This window comes from Benincasa hispida, chromosome 6, assembly GCF_009727055.1.
Source record: "Benincasa hispida cultivar B227 chromosome 6, ASM972705v1, whole genome shotgun sequence".
NCBI lineage: Eukaryota > Viridiplantae > Streptophyta > Magnoliopsida > Cucurbitales > Cucurbitaceae > Benincasa > Benincasa hispida.
In genome coordinates this window covers 52,161,546-52,180,866 of record NC_052354.1, presented here as the reverse complement: position 1 = coordinate 52,180,866, position 19,321 = coordinate 52,161,546, and the positions used below count along the sequence as shown (strand labels likewise).

The 19,321-nt window shown below is 33.3% G+C and overlaps 2 protein-coding genes across 2 annotated transcripts; both read right to left on the bottom strand.

The window, feature by feature from the left end:
- Positions 1-276: 276 nt before the first annotated feature.
- On the bottom strand, positions 277-5,964 carry LOC120079048 (DNA replication licensing factor MCM5). Its single transcript, XM_039033237.1, has 18 exons — positions 5,529-5,964; positions 5,288-5,431; positions 4,965-5,144; positions 4,777-4,875; positions 4,549-4,685; positions 4,356-4,461; positions 3,899-4,033; positions 3,746-3,823; positions 3,533-3,637; positions 3,293-3,384; positions 3,055-3,187; positions 2,868-2,963; positions 2,488-2,579; positions 2,298-2,388; positions 2,081-2,190; positions 1,020-1,149; positions 826-927; positions 277-644 (listed from the first exon to the last, which is right to left on the bottom strand). The coding sequence occupies exons 1-18, from the start codon at positions 5,820-5,822 to the stop codon at positions 561-563; spliced, it is 2,208 nt and encodes a 735-aa protein (XP_038889165.1). The 5' UTR covers positions 5,823-5,964; the 3' UTR covers positions 277-560.
- A 6,152-nt stretch (positions 5,965-12,116) lies between these two features.
- Positions 12,117-15,850, bottom strand: LOC120080610 (leucine-rich repeat receptor-like protein kinase TDR). Its single transcript, XM_039035339.1, has 2 exons — positions 12,830-15,850; positions 12,117-12,739 (listed from the first exon to the last, which is right to left on the bottom strand). Exons 1-2 carry the CDS (start codon positions 15,447-15,449, stop codon positions 12,429-12,431), a joined length of 2,931 nt encoding a protein of 976 aa, XP_038891267.1. The 5' UTR covers positions 15,450-15,850; the 3' UTR covers positions 12,117-12,428.
- Between the last annotated feature and the right edge of the window lie 3,471 nt (positions 15,851-19,321).

The following is a 19,321-nucleotide window of genomic DNA, read 5'->3' as shown; positions in this document are numbered from 1 at the left end:
AATGGGTTCTTTTGTATCGTTGATATCTTTGGATATTTCATTTAATCAATGAAATCGTATCTCATCCAAAAAAAATAAAAATCGTAACATTTCTCTTTCTATTAAGACTAAATACTACAGGATTGATTGTATTATAGTTAATCTAAGCATCACTTAAAAAGAAGTTCAAATCTCTCCACCCATATGTTTTAAATCAAATGAAAAAGATATGTACAACATTTCTCCAAGGGAGAGAAATCAATAGAAATATTTGACCACTTTCCACAAGAAATAAACTAGAGGTGCCACCTTTGGGCAAAATAATAATAATAATAATTGAGGCAGCACAGAAAAGTACACCATCTTGAATTCTTGATCCTTCACCAGTGACAACACTAGTAATTCTCTCTTTCTAAATTCTAGCTTTAGGAGCTTTTGTAATTGGGAGTGAGAAGATTAAAATGCCACTTTACTGATGTTTCTGGTTTACAACAAATATCATTTGCTACAAATATAAAGGAGGTCAGAAGTATATCATCATGTCAATGCGAAGGCACAATATAAGAATTAACTTATCATGATCACGCCTTGCGGAAAATGACGCGCCTTTCTCTTTTATATTCAACTTCATCTCTCTGGTGCATAATAATCAGAGCTCTTCTCACCTGTCCAAAACATTTATAGCATAATCAGATGCTAGAACTGAAATATGAACAAGTTTGAATTCTGAGTATATAACTTTTCTTTATATAGCTATCCTTCTTACTACTATTGACTTAGCTTTTTAGTGCAAGCAAACGTCTAATGCTAAGAATTGTAAGGTTTGTTCGGTTCATAGGGGCTTACAATTGACTCGTTCATCCCCATTTTGGTGAGCTCGTCAATCAGCCTTCTCTCAGATATGTGGTTGCCAATTCCTATTCTTCTTTTTATCTGTGTTTCTGCTTGCTGTTTATAGGGGGATTACAAAGAAAAATTAGAATAGCTGATGAAGTTACGAGGAAATGAGAACCAGTGTTGTGGTTGCGTATTAGACCAACCTTTATTTCATTAGCAATTTCAGGAGTCAGATTTACTTGCTGATGAATCCCAGAACGTGCTGCGTCCATCGTGGACACAGTAAAAAGTCTGATAGCTTCCTGCACATTTTCCTCGGTTGCAACATGCGACCTAATATCATTTTATCAACAGAAAAAATAAATGAACCTTTTGTTAGGTCAAGTAAAGCAGAGCATTGGGAGGGGTTAATTGGGAAAATGAAGAAAATATGCAATATAGAGATTATTATTTTTAATCTTCCATCACGCATGCAAAAACTTATTTTTAGACAGATTAACAACAAATGGATACAAGCAAAATAGTTGAAAAGATGCTAAGAATGAAAAATGATATTTAAAATATTTATAACAATACCCTTTATTCATTAATGATTAATCAGGATTATTTAGTTAGCTCAATCGCTAAGCCTAAGCCAAAGAAATGACTTTACGTTAATCAATAAAAAGTAATAACAAATCAATTTGTTGTCTTTTCTACCACTATATGGCTAAAATAAAATGCCTGGAACCAATTTTTATTTGGATAACAATGTAAAACCATAATCAAAACCACTTCTACATTCTCTTTTGGCAATTGCTTGATCAGTTATAAAAAAAATTGGCTTCTTAGTCTCCAATGACAAATGCAAATCCATAACAAGTTTGTAAACTTCATTCACGTGTGAAAACACAACCAAAACCTGCTTTCAGTAGTCAGGACTATGCAATTTACGAGGAATTATAGCTAACAAGTTCAGGCATTCCAGGTCTATATTATTTTATGTTCTTACATTCTTAATCGATAGAAAAACTACGGCACTGATGATTAAGTGGAGGAATTTTGTGCATCTCCCAAAAGATTGCCTACAACTACAAGCTACTCTTAAATTCATGTCTAACAAAAAGTCCTCACTCCTTAACATTACAAGAAGCTGCACACGAAAGCAAATTATACAATTTGAAACACTCTCTTTTATGTTTTTCACCCTTCGTTCTTAAATAGGCAAAATTTGGAAACAAGAGGCTGTCAGATAAAGCTGGCATTAAGAGATACTAATACTTACAACTTCATTTTTGCAAGTGCCTCGCTTAATCTAACAATAGCTTCCAGCTGCCTTACTGTAATCGGAATTGCAGCAGCCTCCCCTGTTTCGTTTGCTTGTTGTCTCATGTCCTACAATATGGGCCAATTAAGCTATCAATTCAATAAACCTAAACTATTTTAAGTTTCATGAGCAAATCTAATTTAAAAAATGAAATATATTCCATGCTCAAGCATACCTGTCTGATTTTAACATAGTTATTCTGCAGCATTGTAGAAGCAGATTCGGACAAACGGGGATAACACTGAGTTCGACAATATTGAATATACCTACCAAAATTGCAATGCAGGCAGTTGAGCAACCACGAGGATTACAAAAGCAGACAAAATAAAACATAAATGACTACTTTCTTTTCATAACTTCCTCACCTCTTCAGCCAATTCTCTTCTTTAGAAGCTCTATTTTCACCCAAGGTTGCGTCAGCAGATGCATGAACTTTTATTATGTGGCTTGCTATAATCTGTAGTTGTTATAAAGCCACTGCCATTAGTAAAGGGTAGCCTGATACTATAACTTACCATTAGTAAAGTGTAGCCTGATGCTATTCCAATTTCAACGAAACTTAGTAATAAAAAATCCAACGTGCTTAAGAGATAAAATTGACAAACCATTCTACAGAAGATTCCATGATGTGGTCGTTTCTTGAGTTGACAATAAAACTCAAGCAAAAAGACACAGGCCCAAGTACATGAACGAAAGTGGAAAAAGGCATTTTGAGTTGAAATACCAAAGCAAGCTTTATAGTTACCTTATCTTGACTGTACATCCTTATATCTTTAACAATGAAAATTAAATCAAATCTGGAGAGAATTGTTGTCTGCAAATCGATGTTATCCTGTGCTGTCTGCAATGCAGATGAACAAACACAGCATATTAAACTTGGCCATTAAGAAACCTAGAAACGGGCAATTGTAGACAATGAATATGATAAAGACCTTAAGATCGTCATAACGTCCCGATGGAGGATTAGCAGCGGCAAGCACTGAGGTTCTGGAATTAAGAACCGTTGTTATTCCTGCTTTGGCAATTGATATTGTCTGTTGTTCCATGGCTTCATGAATAGCAACTCTAAAAGCAGAATGATGATTTCAAAAATTATACAAATAACTTTTTTTTGGCACATTATTAAACAAGGAACTTAAATGGATATAACAAAAGATCTTTCTAGTTTACCTATCCTCTGATCTCATCTTGTCAAACTCATCAATGCAGACAACACCTCCATCAGCCAAAACCATAGCACCTCCTTCAAGATAAAACTCTCGCTGCAGTGCACAGATGAGTGAAAAAGAAAATAAGGCAACGTTTTGAGACAAAGACGCCTCCATTTAATTGAAAATGTTTTTAGAAAACAATGCAAAACCAGACTTTAAACCAATATAAGCAGAAAGAAAAATAAATTTGTGCACTCACAGAGCTGCTATCTCGTATCACTGAAGCTGTAAGACCAGCAGCTGATGAACCTTTTCCAGAAGTATAAACAGCAACTGGAGCTGTCTTCTCAACAAACTTGAGAAACTGGGTAGGCAATTTGTGGATTTATATCAATACAAGGGAATATGGGCTACAGCAAATGACAAATTACGGTAGTGTTTCAAATCTACATAATCTCTGGAAGCAACTAACCTGGGATTTAGCTGTAGACGGGTCCCCCAAGAGTAATACATTAATGTCACCTCTTAACTTAACCCCATCTGGCAAATTCTGCTCATTGAAAAAATTCAGCATTAATAGAAACCAATTAATAACTGAAGTTAAACATTATATCCCCTGACACACCTTCCTGGATCCTCCAAATAGGAGACAAGCCACGGCCTTCTTCACATCATCGTGACCAAATATAGAGGGGGCTATCTTTGAACATATGCTTTTATAGACATCGGGCTCTGCTGCAAACTTTTTGAACTCTTCTATCTGCAAATTTTCCATCATGTTTATCCATTAGAAAAATGAGACTTGCCCCATCAATACTGATCAAGATGTACATAAAGTGAAAGGATGTGCTGTCAACATGCAACTTCGGGAAATCTATCGATAACTTGGGCACCTCACTAAAGACAAATTCGAGATATACTCTGACATAAACAAATGGCAAAATTGAAGAGTCATTTGATGGTAGAAAAATTAACAATATATTCCATTGTACCGCCTTCTTAAACATGTTGTCCACATGGTATAAGCCCGTGTACAAGATGGAAGAGTTCAATAAATTTTTAGCAATGATTGCACCACTTACATCTTCTGTTGTGAAGGACGCAGGACCACGAGAGTTAGCTTCATTAGTTTCTTCAATGCCTACAACCCTGATATAAGGCTGTCTAATGGCAACTGCTCCTTTGTGGCTGCAAAGTTAGTTCAGAAAAATCAGCCACAAGAAAGAATAAGCAAAGGCATATAAATGATATATGCCAAAGAATGATGGTTCTCACGACGTAGAAGAATTGGCAGCTTGGTAGATACTGTATATCCCCATAATGGTCAATCTAGTGCCTGGGACAATTGTTTGAACAAGATGGCGATCTACTGATAGAAGCATGTTCCTAGGAAGTTCCCCAGTTGGGACATCCTTCATTGTCCAGAAGAAATATCATTACTTGCTGTATATAAGCTACGTGGAAAACTAATCTTCACCATGATTTGTTACAATAAACACTTACTTCTGGGTTTTCCTGCAATTTTAGAGTCTGTTGATCAACGTACATACTCTTGTCAGGAACCACGATCCAGGGATCCAGTGGGCATGGTTCTTCTCCTGCCTACGTGAATTTCAAACCACATAAAATTTTTAGTTAAAAGAACTAACGGAATCAAACTAATTCAAAGAAAATGATAGCAAGGGATATACCTGAGGAATATGATTACATGATCGAGGGACTATTGCCCCTCCAAGTCCTGGTCGACACGGAACTCGAGTTGTACTTCGGCAGTTTTTACAAATTAAGGTCACATATGTTGCCTTTGCCTTGGTCCTTGACGCAGCTATTGTGATTCCAGATATTTTAACAAGTTTTGAAATGTACTGTGCCTGCCCATGAATGCAGAAAGATTCAGGTCCGCCAAGTACTAATACATATTAACCTCTAATCGAAACTAGAAACTTTCGTTTTCATTAGTTCTTTCAAGCTCTAGTTCCGTTTCAATTCAACAAAACAGAGAAAAATCACTAACCCCAAGGGACCGCATGGAGATCGGATCCTCCTTCGATGTTAGCAGAATTTGAATATCCCCAGGCACGGGCTCCACCATTTCTCCAGTCTCACCAGCCACCTTCGTCTTCAGATTCATTAAAACCTCGCCTGCAGCAGTCTCAAACTACCAAAAGAGAAAAATAACCAAAAAAAAAAAAATCAATTCCTTATAAACCCTAACAACCAATGGTCGAGAACTAGATCCAATAAATCCACAATACCAGGGGCAAGAAATCGGCAGGAGCAGATCGAAGCTTCGCCGGAAGATCGGAGTCGAAAGCGTTAACATCCTCCATATCAACGCGAAGATACTTTGGATTGTGGAGAAGGCTCTCTCTGTAAGGGAAAACATTCTTGTCGGCTTCAAATCCACGAATGAACTCCTTGAATTTGCGAAGAACCGAGTGATGAGTGGCCTTGTCGTCGGCATCTCCGCTTCGGCCGATGCCGGTTCCATCACCAAGGGACTGCGCTTGGTCGCTGTAGTAGATTCCTCCTTCATCCCAGCCCGACATTTCTGCGTGTAGATTAGGGTTCTTCCTTTTGAAACCCTTCTCTTTCTCTTTGTCTCTTCCTCTCTTCCTCTCTCTCTCTCTCTCTCTCCCGACGGAGCTTTGAGGTTTTTGGTTATGTGCTTAGCAATGGAGGCGAAGGCTTGTGACTAAGCGTAGTTTTGGCGGGAATAAATTACTTGGCGGGAAAATGGGTTATCTGAGTTTTAAGCACGTGCGTGTCAAAGCGCGTGGTTTGAACACTCCTTCCTTTATTTGATTTTTTTATTATTTTGTTTTTGAAGAAAAATATAATTTAGTGTTTATATTTCGATAAAAACCTAATAAGTAGTTCGTCTAATATGAAATTTTTTTAGTAAAATCTTATGAATCCTTTACGGGTTTTATTAAACCATAAAGATTAAATTACTTTTGAAATTATATGGACTAAATTTCACTTTCTTCCAAATTATAAGTACCAAATTTATAATTTAACCAAAAAAATATATTAATATGTAAGTTTAGTTCTTAAACTTTTAAATTTGTGTTTATTTGATCTACAAATTTTCTATTGTATCTAAGAAGTCAATAATTTTATGTTTAGTATATTATTTACTTTCAACTTTGTGGTTTGATAAATCTCTTATAAATTTGACATTTTAAGATATTGATTTGTTTATTGGATATGAATTTATATCTTACATTTAATGAAACTATGAATTTTTCATTTCATGTCCATTTAATTTGTGAATTAAAAATAAATAAAAATTCAAATACTAAATTTTTAATTTTAGAAGTTTATAAACCAAATAAACGCAGACGTTTATGAAGTAAACCTAATAACCCATACATAAAAGCATGAATATGAACAAGATGATGTAAAGAAATAATTGTTACTAAGTGATGTTAATAGGATAATTCAGGAAATTTTAAATATATGTTATAGTTTAACGTGTTTTACCAATTTAGTCTTATTGTATACAAAGTTTCCTTTTTATATATATTTTAAGTCTTTTTAGTCACACTTTCACATCGATAAACATTGAAAATTTTTTAATTTTACAAATGCTAGACTTACATTGTATTATTAAGAGAGTATTCGATTCACTAATATGAGACGAGTTGAGTTGTATAATATATCGACTTAATGTTTGGACCACTAACTTTAAATGTTAGTGGAGGTGAGTTTGTGTATTTTACCAATTCATCTTTAGTTATCCCTTATTCGAATGTTTTCAATGATTCTATTTATCGGCCATTGTTGGTGACTATCACTGTCATATTTCGGGAACCAACTATGAGCTCTGACACACCTCTGATGGCAACTCTGACAACCACCTTCAGGCAACCGGTTTTAGGCTTCGACAACAAACTCGGCCAACCAACTCCGACAACCACCTTCGCAACTCCGGAAAAAATTACATTTGATCGACTTCGATGACCACATTTGAGCAAGCAACTCCGCCCTTCAACGACCACATCTGACAACAAACTATGGTGACCAACTTCAATACTACCTTAATGCGACCAATTTCGAGTTCCGATAACCACCTCTTACTACAAAACTCTGGCAAACAACTCCAATACTACCTTCATGCCCTAACTTTGGGCTCCGGCAACTACCTCCAACTACAAATTTTAGCAAAAATCATTTTCGATAATTATTGAAGGGATTTGAATCCCGGCGGAAGCGTGAGATTGTATTTTTTTATTCTTTGAACAAATTAAAAATACAAATAATCAAGAAAATATTAAGCAACATACCTTTTCAATATGCAATTACAGCAGAATATCTTCTTGAAACTAGTTGTCTCCTTCTTGAATTCTTCTAATTCCATGATCCCTTACTATGACCCTAGCAAGAATCTGGTTTGTGGGAACCGCTTGTCGAAAGGATAAAGAGAATGAGAAGATCTTTCTTATAACTTTTATAAGAAATTTGAAAGAAATATTATACGTAGAAATTTGTAAAATATATTTTTATTTAGTTGAATTCATATATCAAACAAGTGTTAAGAATTAGAAAAGTATGTATGTAGTTGAAAAGTATGTAACAAATAATTTTTTTTAAAAAAAAAACCCATAAAATGAAGATTTTTTCCCGTAACATTTCCTGACAATAATTAGTGAAAAATATAATTTGTTATCTGAAGATCAAAATTTGGAGGAATTGAAAGTGAAATTGTAAAATAAATGTGGTGTTATTCCATTGGGTGGTAAGATGACGGGGAGTATTCAATTTAAAAAAATAATATACGACATAGAAAAAATACAGAGTAATGACGGGAAGAACAGGAAAAAAAAGAAGACGATGATGAAATTTATGAAGAAAAAATAGGAATCAAAAGTTTTAATTTCTATTTGGTTTCCCAATTTATTTAAATAGGATGAGCACGTGTACGTTTACCTTTACGAAGAGCAATAGGGAGATCATCACTCGTTTCTGAATCCAATGACGAAAAAAACTCTGGTACAGGGCATGGAACTGAAGGAGGTTTCCCAATTTATTTAAATAGTATAGACCTCAACGATTGGTAGAAGAGTAGAGGTAGCCACAGGTAGAGATGAATCAGGAAGAGGATCGGAGGGAGAAAGAACTGTGTAGACGAGGAAATCATTCTTTAATTCCTTATGCTTCTCCTGACTCTTATTCGGAGAGAATGATGGTAGTGAAAAAGAATGGTGTATGTTAAAAAAAGTGATATCAGGATAGACGAAATATTTATTTAGACTAGGACAATAACACCGATACCCCTTTTCGACATGGGAATAACGAAGGAAAATACATTTTAAGGACTTTGGATCCAGCTTGATATGTTGAGGCCGAACATCTCGAACAAAGTAGGTACAACCAAATATTTTGGGTGGAATGGGAAACAAATTTTGTTTGGGGCATAAAGTACGAAAAGGTATCTCACCCTTGAGAATAGAATAAGGCATGCGATTTATTAAGAAACAAGTTGTGGAAACAACATCAACCCAAAAGGATTTTAGAACATGCATCTGAAACATCAAAGCTCTAGCTGTCTTGAGGAGATGACGATTCGTTCGTTTTGCAACCCCATTTTGAGATGGAGTATCGATACAAGAAGATTGTTGAAGAATGCCATGGATATCTAAATAAGACTTTAGTGTATGAAAGAAATATTCCTTAGCATTATCACTCCGTAAGATTTTAAGAGCACCACTAAACTGAGTTTGAATTTCAGCATGGAAGTTACGAAAATGAGAAAGTGACTCATAACGAATTTTCATTAAATATAACCACGTAACACGCGAATAGTCATCGAAAAATATAACAAAATACCTAAACCCTCCTTTAGACTCAACAAGACATGGACCCCAAACATCATAATGGATTAATTCAAAAGGAGCACTAGCTCATTTATTGACTCGAGGATATGAACTTTAATGATGAAATTTAGCAAACTGACATGACTCACAATCTAAAGAAGACAAATGTTGAAGTTGTGGATGAAGACTTTTCAACATAGAGATAGATGGATGACCTAAACGCCAATGCTCTTTGAAGGGAGATGACACGCTAGAGCATGTCATGGTCGTAGGTGTTTGTGGTTCAAAGATGTAAAGACCTCCAAATTCCTGGCCTTTACCAATAGTATTTTTCATCGTAAGATCTTGAAATAAGCAATAACCATGAAAAAAAAAAAGACACAACAATGAAGATCACGAGTGAGTACCGAATCAAATTAAATGAGAAATGTGGTAAATTTAAAACTGACGACAAATAAATTGATTTAGTGAAATGGACAGTTCTTAATCCTAACACAATAGTGGAGGTTCCATCAGCTATAGTGACATTAGGTGAAGAGGTAGATGTACAGAGGTTAGAGAATAAACTGGGGTTACTTGTCATATGGTCTGTAGCGCCAAAGTCAATGACCTAGTTTGACGTGGAGGAAAGAAGGCATTTAGAAATGTTACCTGTTTCTGCAATGGTCATAATGGAAGTAGAAGATGATGCCCTCAATGACTCTTGATACTACTGAAATTTAGCAAACTCCTCTGCAGAAATCGTAATTGACCTATCAAGACTATTAGGAGTAGAGGCGACATGCGATAGCATCCTTTAACACTTATTCAACAAGGCGACATGTGTAGAGGGCGATGACATCCTCTGACACTTATTCGGCAATCTTCTATATTCACGTTTCGTATTACCAGATTTATGACAATAATAGCAAACAACACCTCCTGAATTTGATCTCTATGAATAGTAGTTGGATCCATTCAACTTGTGTTCAGTTACTTTTGACACCATAAGAACAATCTCAAACATTACTAGTTTCTTATCAACCATTACCTCAAAAAATAGACACCGAACAACAGATAATCAAACCCTAATTTACCGAATAGATATCTTTACAAGCAGTGAGTATATCTATATATTCCAAACAAATACACCACCAAGAAGAGCCAACAACACTGAGGAAACCCACAGAAGACGGACGAGAAACGGCGGCGTACGCGCCTACACGCGCCGGCGCAAGGACGGGCAGCAAGTTACAACAATTAGTGTGTGAGCCTCACACACTGGTCAGATGGCAACCAGACCTTGGGGTTTTTGTAGATCGGCGGCTGGGCTACTTGTTGGACTGGGCGGTGTCGAAAAAACTACTTTTTTTTTCTCGATGGCGGCAGCGGCTAACAACGGCAAACGAACCGAAGACAGCGACTGTGAGCAAAAGTGTAACTCACCTCTCCACAAAACCCAATTCTCAAACCCTAAGGTTTACAAAACCCTAAGTTTGTTTAGAGAGCTTTGATACCATGTAAAACTCGTAGGTTTGAGAAAAAATCAGAATGCTCTATTCATTCACCAAAGATATGAATATATACAAGTGTACAAAGCATAGAAAAGGAAAATATCACAAAATATTTACAAGAATGGAAAACTCTAACTATAGAATTAAAACAAACCATATTCTTGGAAGAAATGTAATGGGTTGTTCGTTGTTTAAAATAAAAAAAAAGGAAAGAAAAAGAAGAAAGAAGAAAAACTTCAAAAAACAAAAGAAAAAAAATCGTGATTTTATGTTTTATTTCCAACAAAAAAATTAAAATAAAATTTATGAATAAAAGTTTCAAAACAAAAATATAATAAATAAAAATAGATTATTTTAGAGTTCAAAAATTTACATAAGAATACCCAAACAATATAATCTTGCACATGAATATTAATATATATATGAACTTAGACCCAAATAAATAGATGTGTGAGCCTCACACACTTGGTCAGAATTGGCACTCAGACTTGGGGTTTTTAGTAGATCGCGTGCTGTGGGCTACTTGTTGTACTGGGCGCAAGGGTTGTCGAAAAAAACTACCTTTTTTTTTCTCAAGATGGCGGCAGCGGCTAAACAACGGCAACGAAACCGGAAGACAGCGACTGTGAGCAAAAGTGAACTCACGCTCTCCACAAACCCAATTCTTCAAAACCCTAAGGATTTACAAACCCTAAGTTTCGTTTAGAGAGCTTTGATACACATGTAAAACTCCGTAGGTTTGATGAAAAAATCCAGAATGCTACTATTTCATCACACAAAGATATAATTATAAACAAAGTGTACAAAGGCATAGAAAGGAAATATCAAAAATATTTACAAGAATGGAAAACTCTAACTAAGAATTAAACAAACCATATTCTTGAAGAAATGTAATGGGTTGTTCTTGTTTAAAAAGAAAAAAGGAAAAGAAAAAGAAGAAAGAAGAAAAACTTCAAAAAAACAAAAGAAAAAAAATCGTGATTCATGTTTTATTCAAACAAAAAAAAAAAAAATAAAAATTATTGAATAAAAAAGTTTCAAAAGAAAGTAAAATAAAAATAGATTATTAGAGTTCAAAAAATTACATAAGATACCCAAACATATGAATTGCACCTGAAATATATATATATATATATTATATATATGAACTTAGACCAAATAAATATGCACCACAAATCACAAGAACACATGAACTGAGATATTTGGGGGGGGGGGTTTAAAATATAACTTGTTTGATGACTATTTGTTATTTGACCTTTGGTTTATAGTTTTTGAAAATCAAATTTATAAATACTAATTTTTCCATCCATTTTTATGTTTTGTTATTCATTTTCTGCAAATGTTTTGAAAAACTAAACCAAGCTTTGGAATCTTAAAAAATTAAAATTTAAAAATTTGCTTTTGTTTTAGAAGTTGTATGAGAATTCAAGTATTTATTTCACAATGGTAAATATTATCATTGAAAATTTGAGATAAAACATGCATAAATTTTATAAACAGAAAATTAAAACAAAATCATCATCAGATAAGCCATTAATTTTTTTCCAATAGTCGAAAATCAAATTCATGGGCTATCAATATATACACAATGATAGGACTGATTATATAAACTCAGAGAAGAACTCAAATTAGAGAAATTAATGTTGTAGGTTTAGAATAAACAAACACTAATATAAACAGTAGACACCAAAAGCATTACAGAAAAAGTGGAAACAATATAATATTGCACAGAAAATTGTATAAAATTACTACTTACAAACTTACAATCTATACTGTTTCTTTCTTCTTTTGGGGTAAAATGATAATGAAACCAAAAGTACAAACAACTTCCTCCTTCAAAGTCTTATGACTTTACCTCAGGTTTTATATCTGATAACAGCTTTAATATATCTTCCATGGATGGTCTGTTGGATGGCCTGCTCCTCGTGCATAGCAAAGCTAGATCAAGTACTTGTCTTATCTCCTCTTGTGATGAATTGGGAGAGCTAATCCCATTTTCTTTGTATATTTCTCTTAACAGAAGATCTCTTGCCTTGTTCTGTGTGCTCGATCCAGCGGTCGTCAACCTACCATTGCTTATAATTTCCAGGATGATCTCCCCAAAACTATGAACATCCATCCACAACTCCTCCTCTGTTGCATTATTGAATTTATCTGTCCAAGATGAGAACAAATCAGAATAACTACTTTGGAGAATGTGTGTTTATGAAATGTAGAGAAGAAATGTGTATTGGTTGAGTTTACCTTCTTTGTTCACTGTAGACGGCAATGGAAGTGGATCTTCATTTAGTTGTTGTAGAAACCGAAGTCCAAATTCGGCCAGTCGGGGTTCCATGTTTTCGTCGAAAATGATGTTATTTGGCTTCAAGTCTCCATGGGGAATTGGAGGATAACAGTCATGGTGAAGAAAGTGTATTCCTCTTGCTATACTTATAATGAGTTTGAGTTTAGTTGGCCATTCCCTTTTCATTGAAATTTTCTCTGCTAGATTTCCATTGGGCAAGTAATCATACAAAAGATAAACCATCTGTTTGTTGTGGCAGAATCCCAGCAATCTGACCAAATTCCTATGCCTCAAACTACCTAATTGAGTAATAAACTCCGATATCGTCTTCATTCTTTTTGCTTCCCAATCTATCTTCTTTATCGACACCATTATTCCAGTGGGCAGAACTGCTTTGAAAATCGAAGCAGACAATGGCAATATTGCTTCCTTAGATTCCGTAGAGTCGAAACTCCTGAGAATATCATTAGCTGTAAATGGAGGAAGTCCAGTGAATGACACCATCTTCCATTTACCTTTGCTACCTCTTCGGATGAAGAAAATCCACACAATCGATATCATCGTGATTATAGCAAGACATGCACACAGTATCAGGATGAGTATAAGCTTCCCCATCCCTTTGCCTCCAAGCATTGCCAATGAACCTGAACATGGTCTCAAAGGTGCTCCACATAGCTTTGGATTTCCACCAAATGCACTGCTGCCCATTGATCGAAACACGTCTTTTTCCGGGATGGAACCAGATATATCATTGGAAGACACATTTAGTAGAAGCAAGCTCGATGAATCCCCGAACTTATTGGGTATTGATCCATTGAAACTGTTGTAAGATAGATCAAGGATGCTAATAGAAGGAAGATGTGCAAGTTCTTCAGGTATATGACCTGAGAGATTGTTGTGAGACAAATCCATCCTTACAAGAGCCTGGCAATTTGCAATACTTTCTGGAACTTTTCCTGATAGTTTGTTATTATTGAGTTCAATAGTAGAAATGGATTTGCAGACCTGGAACTTGGGAAGGTTTCCTCTTATACCACAATCAGAAGCTGAAAAGTTTTGAAGAAGGGGTAAAGTCCATGCTTCTGCAGGAAAAAGACCTCCCAATTGTGGGTTATGAGAGATATTCAAGTATTGAAGGTTGGACGCTTTGCTTATATCTAAAGGAACTCCTCCACTAAAATTGTTCCTAGAGAGATCTATGTATGAGATATCAGGAAGATCATTAAATTTCAGAGAGATATCACCTGAAAACATATTATCCTCTAGCCGCAATCGAACAAGGGAAGAACAATTAGAGAGGGATGGGGAAAGTCCACCACTAAACTTATTTGAAAACAGGATCAACTTGTGAAGTAAACCTCCTTTGCAGATATCTGGTGGGATGACACCCACAAAATTATTTGTAGAAACATCAACCCATTTAAGTTTTTTGTTGCTGCCCAAGTTGTTTGGGAGTGACCCAGAAAACTGATTGCTCCATATAAGAAGAGTCTCCAATGAAGGAAGCTCTCCAATGCCTTTTGGAACAGAACCAGTAATTTCATTGTACATAACACTGAGCAATCTAAGATTCTTCAACTCTGAAAAGCTTTCTGGAATAGGGCCAGAAATATGGTTATCAGAAAGATCTAAATTAACAAGAGAAGTGATTTTGCTTAGTTCCTCAGGCAAGAACCCAGATAGTTGGTTTCTGAAGAGGAAAAGAGACTCAAGCTTTGTGAGATTACTAAATTCTTTAGGAATTGAACCAGAGAGATTTCCACTTGCAATATCAAGATATTGAAGGTTACTCATATTGCCTAATTCCCATGGGAGATTTCCCTGGAAACTATTGTAGCCAATCTCCATATGAGTTACAGTTTTGAGCTTGCCCAATTCAGGAGGTAAATCTCCACTAAGAAAATTCCCTGCAAGATGAATGAACTCAAGTTTTTTGAAAGAACCATATTCTGAAGGGATTGGCCCTCTGAAGTAGCTCCCAGCAAAGTTAAGAAACTTCAGATTTTCAAGCTCAGAAAGATCAACAGGCAATGACCCAGAAAAACTATTGCTAAAAGCATCAAGAACAACCAAATTTTGAAGACCAGAAATCCCAAGAGGAAAATGACCAGAAAAATTGTTCCTACTGATATCCAAACTTCTTAGATTAGTGAGATTGAAGATTCCAACAGGAAGCTTCCCAGATAAATAGTTATGACTCAAGTTAAGATCAACAAGTTCTTTAAAAACATGAAACTGCTCACCAGAAATCGCCCCACCAAGCCTCTTCATCGACAGGTCGATTCCAATAACAATGGTGGAATTCTTGTCGCATTTGATTCCTGACCAAGAACATCCATGGACTTTCCCAAATGGGTTTTCTTCAGAACCCACAATCCAATCGCTCAAACTTCCAAAATCATCAACAAATTCAGATTTCAAGCTTAAAAGTGCTTCAGAGTAACGATCAGTGGAAGAAGCCGCTACACAAAGCAACAAAAACACAAGAAGATTGAGGCACAAGCATCTTAAAACCCCCATTGAAACTGGGGAAAAGAGAAACCCAGAAAAGAAACAAGTTCTTGTTTCTATAAATTGCATTTGCTTGATTTATGGAGCAATCAAATGCATGGGGACTGGAAAAAGCTCCATAAAAAATGGATTTTACAGAGTGATTAGTTTAACATTACATGGGAATAATACTGATGGGTTGCTTTTTGAGACTAAGAGGGGGGTCCCTTGAGCTGTTTTTGTATGAAGATGGTGTTGGCCATTTTGGAATAAAGTTTTGCATATTTGAAAGCATCTTCCTTTCTCTTTTCCTTCTCTTTTACAGTAAGGGGAGGGCGAGAATCCAATAACAATAATCATCACTGACAATTTTTGAGTTGGAATTTGAACAATATCCCATGAAATCTCATAAATACTGGGAAAAAAAACCATGTCTATTTCATTTGAGAAAGAAACAAAATAAAGTTCAATTGTTTGGTCCACTTTAAGCTAAATAAGTTCAAGTTCTTGCTGAATTTTAGGTGAGGGGGAGTGTGGAGTGTAAGATAATTTATTGTATATCAACATTTTTAAATAATTGTAAATATAACAAAATTATCAGTAATATATTCTATCGCTAATAGACGATATGATTTATCATTGATAGACATCTTTTCACGATATAATATATAGTTGATATGCATTGAAAGTTGAATCTAAATTTGCTATATTTATAATTTTTTTTACATTGTGTTATATTTGCTAATATTTGGTGTTTGATTACTACATTTGTAACTACTTTTTTTTACTACATCAATTATGGAGATATAGATCGAACATTCAACTTTTAGACAAAAAAAAAAAAATCATAAAAATAGCCACTAAAAGAAAGATTTCAAAAAAAAAAAAAAAATTGGTTGAGATTCTAGAAATTTAGAAAATGAATCTAATCAAACTTGGATGCCCAATAACTCGCAAAAATAGACATGAATCAAACCCCACCCCATCTTAGACATTTTGGTGCAACTTTTCTTAAAATTATTTACAATATCATTTTTTACGATTCAACAACACAATTCATCTATATAAATGATCTAACTGCCGTATCGATATTTATTTTATTCGAAAAAACTTCTAATCTCATATTTCGAAATGAATTTTAAAATTTATGGGTGAAAAAGAAAAATTTCAAAGTCTAATGATATGATTTAAACATATCTCAAAGTTTAAGAATATTTGGGATATAATTTAACCATAAATATAATATTAAGAAAAAAAATCGTACAAAATAGTAATATGAACTCATCTTTATGGATGAAAAGTCGAGTTTTATTTAATGAAAAATATATATTTGTTTAACTACGTTGTTCTCCATTGTCCGTTGATTTACTTTTTAATTAAAGTCGCTAATTTATCTGATTGGATTTGTAATTTTGACATAACACGTCTAAATCATACGAATTTAATAAATAAATAAAGTATATGGTAAGAATTATTCTAAAATAAATAAATAAAAGTAATGTTTATTTAATGAAAAAGTAAATGATAAATCAAAGCTCATAAATTACAATGAAGATTGCTTTAAACTCCTTTATGGTGGGGACTCTTCTTCAAATAGTTTATTTTATATTACATTGTGATTATAGTAATGATGAAGCTAAGCTTCATAATGCATGGAGAGATTAAAACTACATGAAAGGCAAAAATTAGTAATTTAAACAGCTTGTAATTTTTTTCTTTTTAATTTTTTAGATAAAAATAAGGGGCTAAAAAATTATTTGAAATTGGATGAGAGATAATCACCCTTTTTTGAAATTACAATTTGATTAAATTAATTATAGGTTTAATCTTTCAACTTTAAAGTTTGTCGCTATATTTTAGTCTTTAAACATTTAAAAGTGTCTAAAACTTTCCATATTATGTTTAGTAAGTCAATGAATTTTAAAATTGTTTAATAAGTCTCTCAACTTTCGATTTTTTGTCCTATAGATGGTTGATATCTTCGGAATTTTAAAAATAAACTGATTTATTGTATATGAGTTTAATTTTTATGTTTAATAAAATCTTAAACTTTCAACTTTGCATATAAATAGGTTGAAATCTATTATAAACAGAATAAAAAATGGGTTAGTTTCAAATAAAGAAAAATAAACTAACTTATTTATAAATATAGCAAAATGTCGATAGACCATGATAGACATCTATCACCGTCTATCGACATCTATCAGTATTAGTGATAGATGTCTATCGCAGTCTATCACTGATAAATAATTACATTTTATTATATTTATAAAAAATTTCAACATTTTTATCTTTAAACGATTACTCATATGAATTTGATTTATACCTACAAAATTAAAAGATGATACAGGAGGAGAGAAAATCAAGCGAGGAAAAAAAAAAAACAAAACAAATAGGACAAGGATAACGATAACCAATGAATGATAATGAGAGGTGATTTGGATAGTGAGAGATATGGACAAAAGTTGCCCACAATAATCAAACAAAACCCCTTTTTCACTCTAATTATTCAACAAAATCATTTTTTAGAATATATTTTTTCAATAAAATAAATAGGCAAATGTTTCTTTAAATGATTGTTTATATTATTTTATCCAAGTAAACTTATCTTAATGTAATTAATATGTACTTCGATTCGATTTTCATTTTTGTAATAATTGTGCTAAAAAAAAATTTATAAATTGGTGTTTATTATCAAACTATATTTACGAATGGGACAGTTTGAATTTGATCTTAAATGAAGAACTGGGATCAGAAGATAAAGTAAGACTTTGAATTAAAAACTGATATTAGTTAAAAGGGTACATATACAAATGTTTAGAGCAATCTTTGTAGTGACTGTAAAATAATGTAAAAGAACATTCATGAAAATGTTTATGGAAAAGAAGTAAATATCCCATTATTGTGGAGTTAGAAGAGGTTTATTGTTATAACAAATATAGTATAAAGATTATACTAATTTTATTGATGAAAACCTCACATGTTATACTAATCCCAGGACAATATTAGTCCATGGTAAAGATCTTTCAAATAATCAATGTGCTTTTGATAAAAAAAAATTGTTGAAATGTAGCTCTGTAAATCTTTATTTGATTAAAAAACTATTGAGGTTGCAAATTAGAATGTGACTTATAAACTTCTAGTTAGATATGAGAAACACAATAGGATCTTGAGAAAAATGTCAATGAAAACATTGAGGCCTTAATTTTACGAAAATATTGATAAAAAATCAATAAAACGTAGATATCGATACATATTTATGAAAAAATTATAAAATAATAACAATACATTTAAATCAGTAAATATAAATGTTATGATTTTTAAACAAGTTAACATATCTATGATTTATATTAGTTACATTTTGTTGCTTTATTGGTATATTTCGTGATTTTTTCAAAAATATCGGTTTATCCGTCCTTTCAACATTCAACTTAGAAAGGATAGAAATAAGATGATCAAATGACTATCTGAGATGATAAAAATATTATAGTACATCATCTAGAAGTAGTGAATACAGTATTTTTAAGTAGATACCATGTCATGATTCTGTTATCCCATTAAAGTAACACCATTAGATAGAGATCTTATTGAAAAAATTATTATAAATTTAAGAATGAATTTTATTGAAAATTTATTATAGATTTAAGAATGTATTTTAGTTCGAGTAAACTTATTTATCCATATAGCAAAATTTTACTATCTATCAGTATTAGTGATAGATGTTTATTGCGATTTATCACTGATAAACAGTGACATTTTGCTATATTTAAAAATATTATCAACAATTTTATCATTTAAAACAATTATCCTGTCTAAATTCTCTCTCCGATACACAAAATAAAGGTTAAATTATAAAATTATAAAATTATAAAATCCGTCCATATAATCGAGAGAAAGTTAGAATTTAATCTCTATAATTTTAGAAGTTATAATTTAGTTTTTATGATATAAAAAAAATATTA

Excerpts from the sequence above, each read along its gene's own strand:
- LOC120079048 (XM_039033237.1), bottom strand. The coding sequence starts at position 5,822 with ATGTCGGGCTGGGATGAAGGAGGAATCTACTACAGCGACCAAGCGCAG. Across the intron at positions 3,385-3,532 it reads TGATACGAGATAGCAGCTCT|CGAGAGTTTTATCTTGAAGG; the intron begins GTGAGTGCACAA and ends TGTGCACTGCAG. Across the intron at positions 3,188-3,292 it reads AAGATGAGATCAGAGGATAG|AGTTGCTATTCATGAAGCCA; the intron begins GTAAACTAGAAA and ends TTCTGCTTTTAG.
- LOC120080610 (XM_039035339.1), bottom strand. The coding sequence starts at position 15,449 with ATGCAATTTATAGAAACAAGAACTTGTTTCTTTTCTGGGTTTCTCTTT. Across the intron at positions 12,740-12,829 it reads GTCTACAGTGAACAAAGAAG|ATAAATTCAATAATGCAACA; the intron begins GTAAACTCAACC and ends CATCTTGGACAG.